The following is a 12687-nucleotide window of genomic DNA, read 5'->3' on the forward strand; positions in this document are numbered from 1 at the left end:
AGCTATAACAAAAAGTGATGTTATAAGTGTGAGCTCTCTCCCACATGTAGTGTGGAGTGGTGGTAGTTGGTGGTGGTGGTGGTGGTGTGTGTGTGTGTGTGTGTGTGAATTTCTGGGAAGCAGGAATAGATACATCTCTACCTTATCCTCTCCTTACCCTTCTCCAAGGGAGTCTTTAATTCCTGCCAAGAGGGGAAGTAGGAGGTTGGGAACTAGAGGTCAGCCACACCCTGTTCTCCTAGAGAGGGGGGTAATGCTGGGTTAGAGTTATATCTATTTGCTCCTTTAAATATTATTAATATAGGGGATGTGATTTTTAGGTTCAAGCTAAAGTTCTTTTCACTGTTCCTTAATGGGGCGGGGAACCCCAAACTCTATATCCAAGGTTTGACTTCCTTCCCACCAAATACTAATTCCACAATGAACACACAATAGCAAATAGCAAAGAAACTTATTTATCCAAGTCAATAGCAAAACAGAAATCAGAGAAAGTATACATATGAGAATAGAAACCATATAATACAGAGTGAAGAAACTCTTTCATTGGAAGTGAGATAAGTCAGCTCAACTAAGAGAAGAAGTGTCATTGATCTCATCCAAAGGGAAATTCCTGAAGTCTCTAATGTAGTAAGCTGGCCACAGGGACATGATGAAGATTCCAGCTTCTCTCATCTTGATTTCTCCCAGAGCTTTCCCTCACTTCAGCAACCTGAAGGAAGGTTAACATCGTATATCTTCTGTCACATCGCTAGAAACCAGAAGAGCTCAAAGAGATTGAAGAGACCTAATTTCTTTTTTCTTTCCTCGTCACCAATTCTACTTCCTCTCAGTCAGTGATTAGGCTTGCTGTCCACCAGTGAAGAGAAATTCTCATACCAATGGGCTTTGGGGCTTGGGTTACATAAGTATTCTTGTATATATAGATCCTTTCCCTCTATCTTTGGTAGGTATATACCTAGTAGTGGTATCACTGTGTCAAAGGGTATGCACAGAGAATAGTTCCAAATTGCTTTCCAGAATAGCTGGACCAAGTCACAGCTGCATTAACAGTGCATTAGTGTGCCTGTCCTCCCACAGCCTCTTTAACACTGTCATTTTCCTTTTTTGTCATCTTTACCAATTTGATGGATTTGAAGCGGAACCTCAGGGTTAAAACTGATTAATCACATCCTTTTACTGTCTATTTGTTTCAATTCCTTATATTTCTTAGATACCAGATTTCCATCAGAAAAATTTGCTGCAAAGATTTTTTCCCCTCAGGTACCTATTTTTATTTGAATTCTATTTCTATTGATTTTATGTGTGCAAAACCTTTTCTATTTGGAGTAATTCAAATTACCCATTTTACCTTTTGTGATCATCTATATCCTTTGTTTGGTCAAGACCTCCATCCACAGTTATGAAAGGTATCCTCTTCCCTGCTCCTATAATTTGACTATGATATGACCTTTTATATCTATGTTATATATTCATTTGGAGATTTTTATGATATATTGTGTGAAACATTGTTCCTAACCTAATCTCTATGAATCTGCTTTTGCGATTTTCCCAGTAATATTTGTATAATAATAAACCCTTAGCCCACTATTTGGGATCCTTGGGCTTGTTGAATGTGGTACTACTATGTTCAATTCATTCTGAGTTTTGTGTAGCTATTCTATTCCATGGATCACCTTTTTTTTTTTTTTTTAACATGGTACAGCTAGGTCCTCTTTCTTCCCACTTTTATTTATTATTTCCCCTGAGATTCTTGACATTTTTGTGCTTCCAGATAAAGTTGTTTTTTTTCAAGTTCTATAAGATAATCCTTTGGTTGATTTGTCTGGCAATGAATCTATAAATACATTCCTTTGTGCATCTTGTTTGTAAGTAGATTTGTAGATACTTTATTCATCTTATTGTTGTTTTGAATAGAATTTCTTGTGTTTTAATTTTTTTCTGCTGAGTTTTGTGGGTAACATCATAAAAGCTGATGATTTTGTGGGTTTATTTTATAGTCTGCTATTTATTGAAGTTATTGTTTCAATTAACTTTTTAGTTGAATGTCTAGAGTTCTCTGAATAAACAATACCGTCTGCAAAAGCTATAATTTTTTTCTTCTTTGTCTGTGTTCTCTCAATTTCTTTTTCTTGTCCTGTTGCTCTGCCTTCCATTTCTAGAATTTTATCAAATAATAGTTATGACAATGGATAGCCTTGTTTTGCTCCTGTTCTTACCGGAAAGGTCTGTGGTGTTCCAACCCACTCTTTTATTGATGAGTAAATGAAGCCTAAGACATATTCAAGGTCACAGTTAGTCATTGTTATAACCAGGGTTAGCTTCTAGGTTTCCTGACTCTCAGGCCAGCATTCTTTCCAATATATCTCACTGGCTCTCAGATTTTGTGTTTGTTCTTCTCTCCTTGGCAGGGCCCCAAACTCAGTCCTGAGAGCTAGGTGTTTGAAATGGGATGGGGCATGGGATTTGAGGAGAGGCTAAACGTTATCTTCCTCTTTCCTTTCCCCCTTCTATTCTGAGCCCTTCAAGCATCTGGGAACTGCAGATGCCATGAAGTGAACTAGGCTGGGGAGAAGATAAAGAAAGAAAAAGGGAGTAAGTAGAGTAAGAAGTGATTAGAGAAAGCAAGATAATTTAGGGAACAGATAAGAAAAAGATAAAGGAAAAGAGGTGAGAGCAGAGTAAAGGAATAATTAGTAGTTGCTGCATAGGGGAATGGAAGACTACCTAGAGAACTTGGGATTTCAGGTGCTTTTTTATTTCTCTAGTCACTGCTTTGAGCCTCAGTTTTCCTCATTGGTTTCCTCTAGATGAAAGGGATTATTTTCTATCCTTGAGAATCGTTCCCTTTTTTATAGACCTCTGCTTTGTACTAATTTTCTCATTTGGATTGCAGTTATATGGATGGGTCTCCTCTCTACTAAATTATAAGATATTTGAGGGCATAGAAAATATCTGATTTTATATTTGTATTTCTAGAACCTAGAACAGTTCTCAGCAACAGGCACTTAGCTGATGTTTGTTGAAGGGAATTATTATGTATTTAACTCACATATATGTGTATGTGTATATTCATGTATATTTATACATGTATAGGTATGCATATGTATCATGTGAAACTTTACAAAATACTTTCCTTGCAGTATGTTTCCAGGTAGGTGGAAAGTGAGTACAATCAATTCCATTTTACAGATGATGAAACTGAAACTTGTCTTCAAGCTGGGAGTTAAGGTCAGGTCTTTTGACTTTGGGTCTAGGCTCCTGCTCAATACATCGTGCTCTATAATGTGAGGTGGTTGAACAAAATCATTTCTAGGGTTCCTTCTAGCTCTAAGACTGTATAATATTCTACAATTCTCCTATTCCTTAAGGGAGCTAGGTGGTGCAGTGGAGAGAGAGCTCTGGACTTGGAGTCAGAAAGCTGTTGTTGCTCAGTCATTTTCAGTTGTGTCCGAATCTTTGCTATCCCATTTGGGGTTTTCTTGGCAAAAAAACTGTCATTTCCTTCTCTAGCTCAATTTATAGATGAGGAAACTGAGGCAAACAGTTAAGTGACTTGCCCAGGGTCACATAGTGAGTAAAGTGTCTGAGGCTAGATTTAAACCCAGCTCTCCTCCCTCTTCTGCCCCTTCAGGGATCAGACTCCAGGGCCCAACCCCTCCTCAGCCCTTCATGCCTATCTTTGGTCACCGCCTGAAAAAATCTTGTGCTGTGCTCAGGACCAAGATCTCTCAGGCCCCTTACAGTTCTAAAAATTCTATGGGTCTGTGATGAATGACTTGGAAATATAGTACCTTATAGTGCTTATGGGCAATTTTCAGGTAGAGCCTTAACTAGGAATTCTTTTATTGGGGGCAAAAATAGTTGGGGGTCGATAGGTCAATGAGCCACAGAGCAGTGGTCCTGAGTGGTGTGGGCCTGCAGAAGACCACAGTGTGAAGCATTAGCACTCCCCCCAGCGTAATACCCTCCCCATACCTTGTCAGCATTCTGAGGCAAAGTCCCTTTTCCCTAACACTAGTTATGACTCTAGTCTCAGGGACCAGAGCACTTGTGTAAAGAGGACATTTGACAAACATTTTTGAATGAATGAATGTGAGAGAAGTTCAGTGACTTTAGTTTATGGAGGCTCATGATTTGGGGAACCTGGAGGTCATGGCACGGGTGATAAGAGGACGGTCCCTAGAATGGATTAATTATCCTTCAGTCCATCTCCTTTCACTGTGGGGTTCTGGGCACGAAAGCTGAGCCCCCTGGATAGGTTGAGAGTGGAGGGTGCAGAGCAGATCTCTGCCTAAAAGGAATGTGCATCAGGCAACCCCCGCCCAGGAGGGGCTAAAAAAAGCCCCGCACTCCCCTGAGCTTTGTGTGTGGGGTTATCAGCTGCTACATGTTGGCTCATCACTGTGGTCAGACTCTGGCATTTTTAAGGGGGCCCTGGTCCCCTATCCCCTCTGTGTTTCTTGTGTTTCTCCCAGGCAACAGGAAGAGGGCAGTCTGTTCTGAGCCTGGATGCCAGGGCTATGGTGGAAGCAGAAGGTGGGGCTTGGTAGCCCCAAACCTGGTGACAATGGACAATTGTCAGCTGGACCCTGTGGGTGTTTCTTCCTTTTATAGTCAGTGACAGTTGCTCTTGCTCTGGCCCAACCCCTTGGGGGAGGGGGGCCTCAGGTCAGTGATATAAGGGACAGAGAAACCCAAGGCTCCTGTCTCTCTGTCTTCCAGGCTCTCCTTACTTCCTCTTAGGGTTTCCAGTCCCACCAGAGATCCCAGCACCATGCCTCCCAAGAAGCCTGAACCCAAAAAAGAGGCAGCCAAGCCAGCCGCAGCTCCAGCCCCAGCCCCAGCTCCTGCCCCTGCTCCTGCTCCAGAAGCCCCCAAGGAACCTGCCTTTGACCCAAAGAGTGTGAAGGTGAGATGTATCTAGTTGGGAGGAAAGGGATCAAGAAAGAACCTTTTCCCATTCTGGGAGGGTGGGGTAGGGGTACACATAGGTGAAGTACATTTCTGGACTAAATTAGCGCCTTACTGGGCAGAATACTAGAATGTACCTGCTCTAGGGAATAGGCACATGATGTATTTAATCTTTTATGTCTTAGACCTCTCTGGCAGTCTGCTGAAGCCTGGGGACCTCTTCTTAGAAGAATGTTTTTAAATGCATAAAGTAGAATACATTAGATTATTAAGGAAAGAAATAATATTGAAATATGGTTATCAAAAAAAAATTGACAAACAACAAGAAGTTCACTAGACCCCAGGTTAAGAACCACTGATAGAGAGGAACGGGAAGCTAAGGAAGGGGAAGTATCACTGTACAATGACCTTAGCCTTGAATCAGTCACTCAAGAAGCATTTTTTGAGAGGCTTCTATGTTCAAAGTACTGTGTTAGGGACTTTGGGAGATAGAAGTTTTTGGGCTTTTTTGTTTTTTAAAGATAGTTTCCACTTTTGAGATGCTACTGAATTAGTTGGGGAGAATAGACATACACAGACATAAAAAAGATAACTTACCCTATAAACCAGTGTATGAGAAGTGCCAAGTGAATAGTTCATGGGATTTAGGTGTGGAAGGTCTTTGCAGACCCCTTTATTTTATGGATGAGAAAATTGAGCATCAGAGAGGGGAATTACTTTCCTCAGGCCATACATACAGCCTAGCAAGTCCCAGGGCCAGGATTCAAACCTAGGTCTTCAGACTCCCCATCTGTTGCTCTCTCTACTATACCATGTTTGGAGGGTAATAAGAAGTAGAGGAGCTCAGGGGAGAGATGTAGAGACCCTTACAGGCTGGGCAGGGAAGACTTGGTGGAGTAGGCAGGATTTGGGGTGGTTCTTAAAGGGCAGGTAGCATTTAGACGATCTCTTCCCATTCTCTGTTACCCTTTTACATTCCCAATGCCTTCCAATGACAACGCTAGCATAGTTGAAGCCACTGTCAACACTGTGACCACATGCAGCATGTTAATGGTACTTCCCTCATGTCAAGCTAAAAATCTCCTACCTTGTCTCTTTTCCTCTACATTAAAAAATATTTATTTACTTTTATTTTAAAAAATAAACATTTTGATTTAAAGTTTTGAGGTCCCTCCTCCTCACCCCTCCCTGAGGCGGTAAGCAATCAGATATAAGGTTATCCGCGGGTGATTGAACACAGGCTATTTTTTTTCTTTTTTTTTTTTTTGGTGAGGCAATTGGGGTTAAGTGACTTGCCCAGGGTCACACAGCCAGTAAGTGTTAAGTGTCTGAGGCTGGATTTGAACTCAGGCCCTGATTCCAGGGCTGGTGCTCTATCTACTGCGCCATCTAGCTGCCCCTGAACACAGACTATTTTCATAGCTATTTTTGTGCTATTTTTTTCCCACTTTTTTTCTTTGGTTCCAGTTTTCTTTTCCTCTGCATTTGAGGACTTCCTCTGTATTTAGTACTATCTCCACCCATGTCAGAAGCATAAGTCATGCTCTGGTTGCTCGTAGGGTTGAATCTAGAGTAGGGGCAATGTCTTGACCTTTTGTCTCTCTTGCCTTTAGCCCCTGAATGGGAATGTTCCTTTCCTCAGAATAGGTGTATCCCTCACCAAGCTGGCTGCTGAGCTGAATTCTCCAAATTCACAGAGCAGACTGGGGAAGGACTTATTCTGGGAGGGGAAGCTAGAAAAAGGAGTCTGGGTAGAGGTGGCCAAAGAAGCTCCTCAGGGGAATGGAGTAATTTTAAGCCTCCACACCAAAACGAGGGAGGTCGAGCCTCAGAGAGCTATTTATAACTGGGCTGGGGCTGGGAGGGGTGGGGCAGGAGACAAGGGAGGCCGGCCCTCAGGACAGAGCTGGGGGATAGACAGGGATGCAGGCAAGGTCGTAAAGCCAGCATTCATCTGGGCTCCGTCCTGAAGGGCTCCAAAGGCTTTTGCACGTCTTGTGTCTCTCTCCCTTTATGGGCAGAGCCTGGCAGGTACAATGCCACTCGTCGTGACAGCCCTTTGCTATTATCTTTATCGTGTTGGGATTAAGCACCACTCCATTTGGACAGCCACTGCCTGGCTGGGCTCTCTAGCTAGCCATCCAGCGGTGCCTCCTTTGACCCTGGCAATTGTTTCAGCAGATGAGTCAGTGAAACCAGCACACTGCCACCACCTCTCTCTAGACCTTCTCTCTCCCCCAGGTGCTCTTAACCTTTTTTTTTTTCTTTTCCGCTATTATTTCAAACCTCATGTGTCACTGAGGTTTGAAATCTCTCAGCCATCCTTTACTCCTCCCCTTACACCTCCCCCTTCTCACCTAGTTTTCTTCTCCTCTCTCCTCCTCTGCCTTGCCCTCTCTTCTTCCCTCCCTCTCCTCTCCTCTCCTCTCCTCTCCTCTCCTCTCCTCTCCTCTCCTCTCCTCTCCTCTCCTCTCCTCTCCTCTCCTCTCCTCTCCTCTCCTCTCCTCTCCTCTCCTCTCCTCTCCTCTCCTCTCCTCTCCTCTCCTCTCCTCTCCTCTCCTCTCCTCTCCTCTCCTCTCCTCTCCTCTCCTCTCCTCTAATTCCATTCCACAAAGTATCCTGTTCTACAAAACCCTTTGGCAGTCTGATGAAGCCTATGGATGCTCAGTCAGAAGAATGTTTTTATTTTATCTTTCTATCATCTATTTATCTATCTATATACCTACCTATCTACTTATCTATTCACTCATTCATTTATTTTTCACTCATTATTTATTTGTTTGTTTATCCACTACTTATTATTTATTTTTAAAAAATTTTACTTATTCATTAATCTATCTCTTTATTTATTCATTCATTTATTTTCCAGAAGAAGTTTTTAAATGCATAAAATATATAACAATTACAAAGGAAACCAATTACATTAAAGCATAATTATCAGAAGATTTTAAACACAAATTCACAGACCCCAGGTTAAGAGATGGTTACTCAGTGCTTTGCTTAGCTCCCCCACACTGTCCTGGCCCTCTGCACACTCCTGTGGCTGTAGGGCTCACCAACACTGACTGTGTTGTTACCTTAGAAAAATCATAAACCTCTTAGTACTATCTACAGTCAACTGTCTGAGATTCATACTTGCAGAGAAGATGTTGGCTTTCTTTGGTAGAAAGGGCATACTCACATGGGAATTTTCTTTACCAGGGAAATCACAGATACAGGTTCTATCTGGTCCCTGCCTCTATTCAATCCTTAACAACAAGCATTTATTAAGCACCTACTTTGTGTCGAGCATTGTGCCAGAAGCAGGGGATACAGTAACAAAGATGGAATATTTTGTATGACCAGTTTGGCTGGACTATCGTGTATATGAATGGCAAAAACACATAATAAAGCCAGGAAGGTAAATTGGAGTCAGGTTATGAAGAGCTTTAAATGCTAAACAGAGGAGCTTATGTTTAATCCTAGACCAGACAATGAGCCACTGGAGTTTATTGAGTAGGAGAGTGACATGGTCCAGCTTCTGTTTTAATAAAATCACTTTGGCAATGAATTATACATTAGAGCAGGGAGAACTCTGAGGCTTCTGTAGAAGTCTAGGTGTGTGAGAGGTGATGAGGGCCTAAACTCAGATGGTAGCCAAGTGAACTGAGAGAAGGAGATGAAAAGAAGAGAGATTTTCAAACTCAGAATGTCAAAAACAGAACTCATTTTTTTTACCTTCAATCCACCATTTTTCTGAACTTAGTTGTGTGAGAAGATTTCCATCCTTCCAATCACTGAGGTTTGTAATCTCTTGATCATCCTTGATTCCTCCTTCTCTCTTATTCCTCCCCCACCCCCAAATTCACTGGTTCCTTCCCTACTCCTCCCATTTCTTTTCCTTTCCCATTCCATTCTATTCCACAGAATATACTCTAACCTTACTCCTCAGCAAGCCAGCATCTAGGGAGGTCCAGACTCCCACCCATCATGCCCTTTACAATACAGTAACTAGAGTTTCTATCCTGTCATTACCCTTCACCACTCTGTTCTCTCCCTCCCCACAGATTGATTTCTCCGCTGACCAGATAGAAGGTGAGTACTACCTCTCCTTCCCTGCCATTGCTGTGGCCTCTCCCCTTTCTTGATGAGAACCTACACCTCCCTAGAGAAGGCCTGTCTGGATTCTCCAGGAGTCTCCCAGAACCTCTGACAGTTGCTCAGTCCTCTAGCCAAGTTATTTTGAAACCTTAAGATGTAGCCCTGGCCAGTTGTGATCCTTTTATGTCCAGGCCTATGAACTGTATCTTGTCAGGGGTTCAGTGTCCTGCGAGAAAGTTTGACCCCATCTGTTCCTTGGAGTAGAGGAGCAGTGTTTACCTTTACTCCTCCCCTCATCCTCATGCCTCCCCTCAAGGCAATCTGACATCACTACCGCCTATCCCAAACCCCACTACAAGGTCTTCCAGAATGGGCCTATACTAGGTTAGAAAATTTAATACTGAACTCCTCCTAGGCCTCCCATCATCCCATATAAACGACTCATTTGTCTTCTGTTCTCCTTCTTCTCCATATGGGCTTCAGTTCATCCCAGCTAAAGGGCACCCCTCCACAGGGAAAGTCCCTAGGGACCAAGAAGCAGTGTGACTTTAAAGCTATGGAGAATGATATTACCCATCACCTGCCAACACACTGATTCAAGATAAAGAGGGGGGCCTCTATTGTGGTTATCTCTAAGTTCAGAGATCTCTTCCACCTCTATATTTGCCTTAAAGGCAAAGGATCTTAGATTCCTGGGGTTGGAAGCGACCTCAAGGGATCATTTGGTCCAGTTATTCAACAAGTCAGTCAATAGATGTCTATTAAGTGCTTCCTCTGGGCCAGGCACTGGGGCAAGCTCTGTGGATCTAAAGAAGGACAAGAGACAGTCTCTACCCTCAGGGAGCTTACTTTCTAATGGGAGAGACGATGGGCAAATATGTGAACCATAAACAAATGAGACATGGATGTAATTGGGGATAACCAACCAACAGAGGGAAGGCAGCAGTAGCATTAAGGGGGGCTGGAAAAGTCTTCTTAGAAGGTAGGATTTTAGCTGGGCCTTGAAGGAAGCCAGGGAGGGAAGGTAATGGAAATGAAGAGTGTTCTGGCATTCAGGTAGGTAAGAGAAGCATCAAGATAAAATGGAGGGAGCTGCTAGGTGGTGCAGTGGATAAAGCACCAGCCCTTGATTCAGGAGGCCCTAAGTTCAAATCCAGCCTCAGACACTTGACACTTACTAGCTGTGTGACCCTGGGCAGGTCACTTAATCTTCATCGCCCTGCATAAAAAAAAAGGTAAAATGGAAAAACAAACAGGGGCAGCTAGGTGGTACAGTGGATAGAGCTCCTGCTCTGGGGTCAGGAGCACTTGAGTTCAATTAGGGGCCCAGACACTTTGTAGCTGTGTAACCCTGGACAAATGGCTTAATCCTGATCCCCTCCCCCAAAAAAAGATGATGAAGAAGAAAAACAAACACTAGCTTTGGAGTCAGAGGACCAAAGTTTGATTCCTGACTCTTCTGCTTATTAGCTCTATTACCTTGAGCAAACCAACTCATCTCTCTAGGCCTCATTTTTAAAAAATCTGTAAAATGGAGTGATTGAATTATCTGACTTCTAAATATAGAATAGAATGCCCTTATGTTCATTTTAAAGGAGTGATTCTGGCTCTGATTTTGTGATATCCCAAAGTTTCTCCAAGCGGTAGTAGGGGGTTCTAAAAATAAAACTAATTTTTAAAAAATTCACTTGTATATGAGGGAAGAGTACAGAATCAACCTGCTACAACTTCAAAATGTTTGGGACTCTGAGCTGGCCACCACAAAGGGTTTGGAGGATTCAGACATGAAGGGGAACCTTGGAGATCAAGCCGGAGGCACATGTTTCATTTTATAGATGAGGGAACTGAACCCCAGAGAGATTAAATGATTTACTCAAGGCTACCCAGGTAACAGGATCAGCTAGGTGGTGCAGTAGATAGAGCCCTGGGCTTGGAATCAGGAAGACTCATCTTCCTGGGTTCAAATGTGGCCTCAGACACTTCTTAGCTGTGTGATCCTGGGCAAGTCATTTTGCCCTATTTGCCTCAGGTTCCTCATCTGTAAAATGACCTGGAGAAGGAAATGGCAAAACAATTCTAGTATCTTTGCCATGAAAACCACAAAATGGGGCCACAAAGAGTCAGACATGACTGAAATGACACAACAGCAACAACCCAACTGGAATTCAAATCCAGGTCTTCTGTGTCTGGCTCTATCTAGTATTCTTTCTACTATAACATGCTACCCCCATTTTGAATATCTTTGAGGTTTATGACTCACTAGCCCATTCCAGTGGGTTATCACTGACAATGAAAAATGCCTTTCTTGTATCCAATTGGAATCCCTTTTGACTTAATTTTGACCCGTTGCCAGTTGTTTGATCTTTGGACACAAAGAACTATCCACATGTGGCTTTGTGGAGAGAACTATAGCCTGGGAGTCAACAGATGGATCCTAATCCCAAGATCTGCCACTAGTTTAATTAGCTGTGTGACTATGAGCTGGTCTCAACCAGTCTGGGCCTCCAATTTCTTCACCTGTAAAATGAGAAGGTAGGGCTAGATGATCCCTGGGGTCCCTTTTCACTCTGACATTCTAAATTCTATTCAGTATCCTCTTCTGAAACCCTTCAAACAGAAGAAGAGAGTAATTCAATGACCTCTTAACCTCTTCACTAAGCTAAATGATGTGATTCTTCTAATAACCTTTCCTCATCTGAGACACTTTCACTCTCTGGGCCCATCCCAGTTCTCTGAACCTTTTAAAGTATAGTAACCAAAACTGAACCAAGCAGAGCACTGGAATCAAAGTCTGACTAATGCAGAGTACCAAGGCGGGATTAGTTCTCAACCCATGGGTTTATGTCATACTCCTTTAAATAAACCCCAGAGCTAGGGTGAACTTTTCACAGAAACCACACGGGGCTGACTCACATTCATTTTGGGCACTTACCAGTCTGCCCATTAAACCACGAGGGGAATATAGGAAGAAACAGGTTCATTAGTAGGACAGAGTTCATTTCCCCCTCTCCTTTAGAAAGGAACAATCTTGTTCCTTTCTAAACTTCCTCAGCAGAATTTCATTAAGAATTGTGGGGTGGGGGGGGAGAGAGGGAAGGGGGGCAGCTGGGTGATGCAGTAGATAAAACACCAGCCCTGGATTCAGGAGGACCTGTGTTCAAATGTGACACTTGACACTTATTAGCTGTGTGACCCTGGGCAAGTCACTTAATCCTCATTGCCCCACTCCCCCCAAAAGAATTGTGTAGAGGGTCCACCCAGGTTGGGGATGTGATCATGAGATTTTAGAATTAGAAGGATTTTTAGGGTTCATTTAGGGCAGGGGTTCTTAACCTTAGGTCTAGAAAAAAGACTTTAATAACTGTATATTTATATAATTGATTTCCATTTTGAGTCTATATATCTTCTTTGTTGTTGTTTAGTAATTTTTCAGTCATTTCTGACTGGGTTTTGGGGTTTTCTTGGCAAAGATACTGGAATGGTTCGCCATTTCCTTCTTCAGCTCATTTTGCTGATGAGGAAACTGAGGCAAAGAGAGTTAAGTGACTTGTCCAGGGTCACCCAGATAGTAAGTGTTTGAGGCCAGACTTGAATTCAGGTCTTCCTAACTACAGGCTTGTTGCTTTATCCACTGTGCCACCTAACTGCCGCCATGTATCTTAATGCCCATAAAAGTCCTTATGAGAGGGGGGCCAT

The 12687-nt window shown here is 42.8% G+C and overlaps 1 protein-coding gene across 2 annotated transcripts in view; it reads left to right on the top strand.

Annotated features, from left to right (window-relative positions):
• The window catches only part of MYL4 (myosin light chain 4), a 40159-nt gene that overhangs the window by 15984 nt on the left and 11488 nt on the right, over window positions 1-12687 (top strand). The window contains exons 2-3 of one of the 2 annotated variants that reach the window (XM_044005213.1): window positions 4723-4909; window positions 8958-8985. In XM_044005213.1, the coding sequence (XP_043861148.1) occupies window positions 4723-4909; window positions 8958-8985 (215 nt within the window). The remainder of the gene's footprint in view (window positions 1-4722; window positions 4910-8957; window positions 8986-12687) is intronic. The other variant, XM_044005214.1, reaches the window with a different exon arrangement.

The sequence above is a fragment of the Dromiciops gliroides genome, chromosome 4 (assembly GCF_019393635.1).
Source record: "Dromiciops gliroides isolate mDroGli1 chromosome 4, mDroGli1.pri, whole genome shotgun sequence".
Taxonomy (NCBI): Eukaryota; Metazoa; Chordata; class Mammalia; order Microbiotheria; family Microbiotheriidae; genus Dromiciops; species Dromiciops gliroides.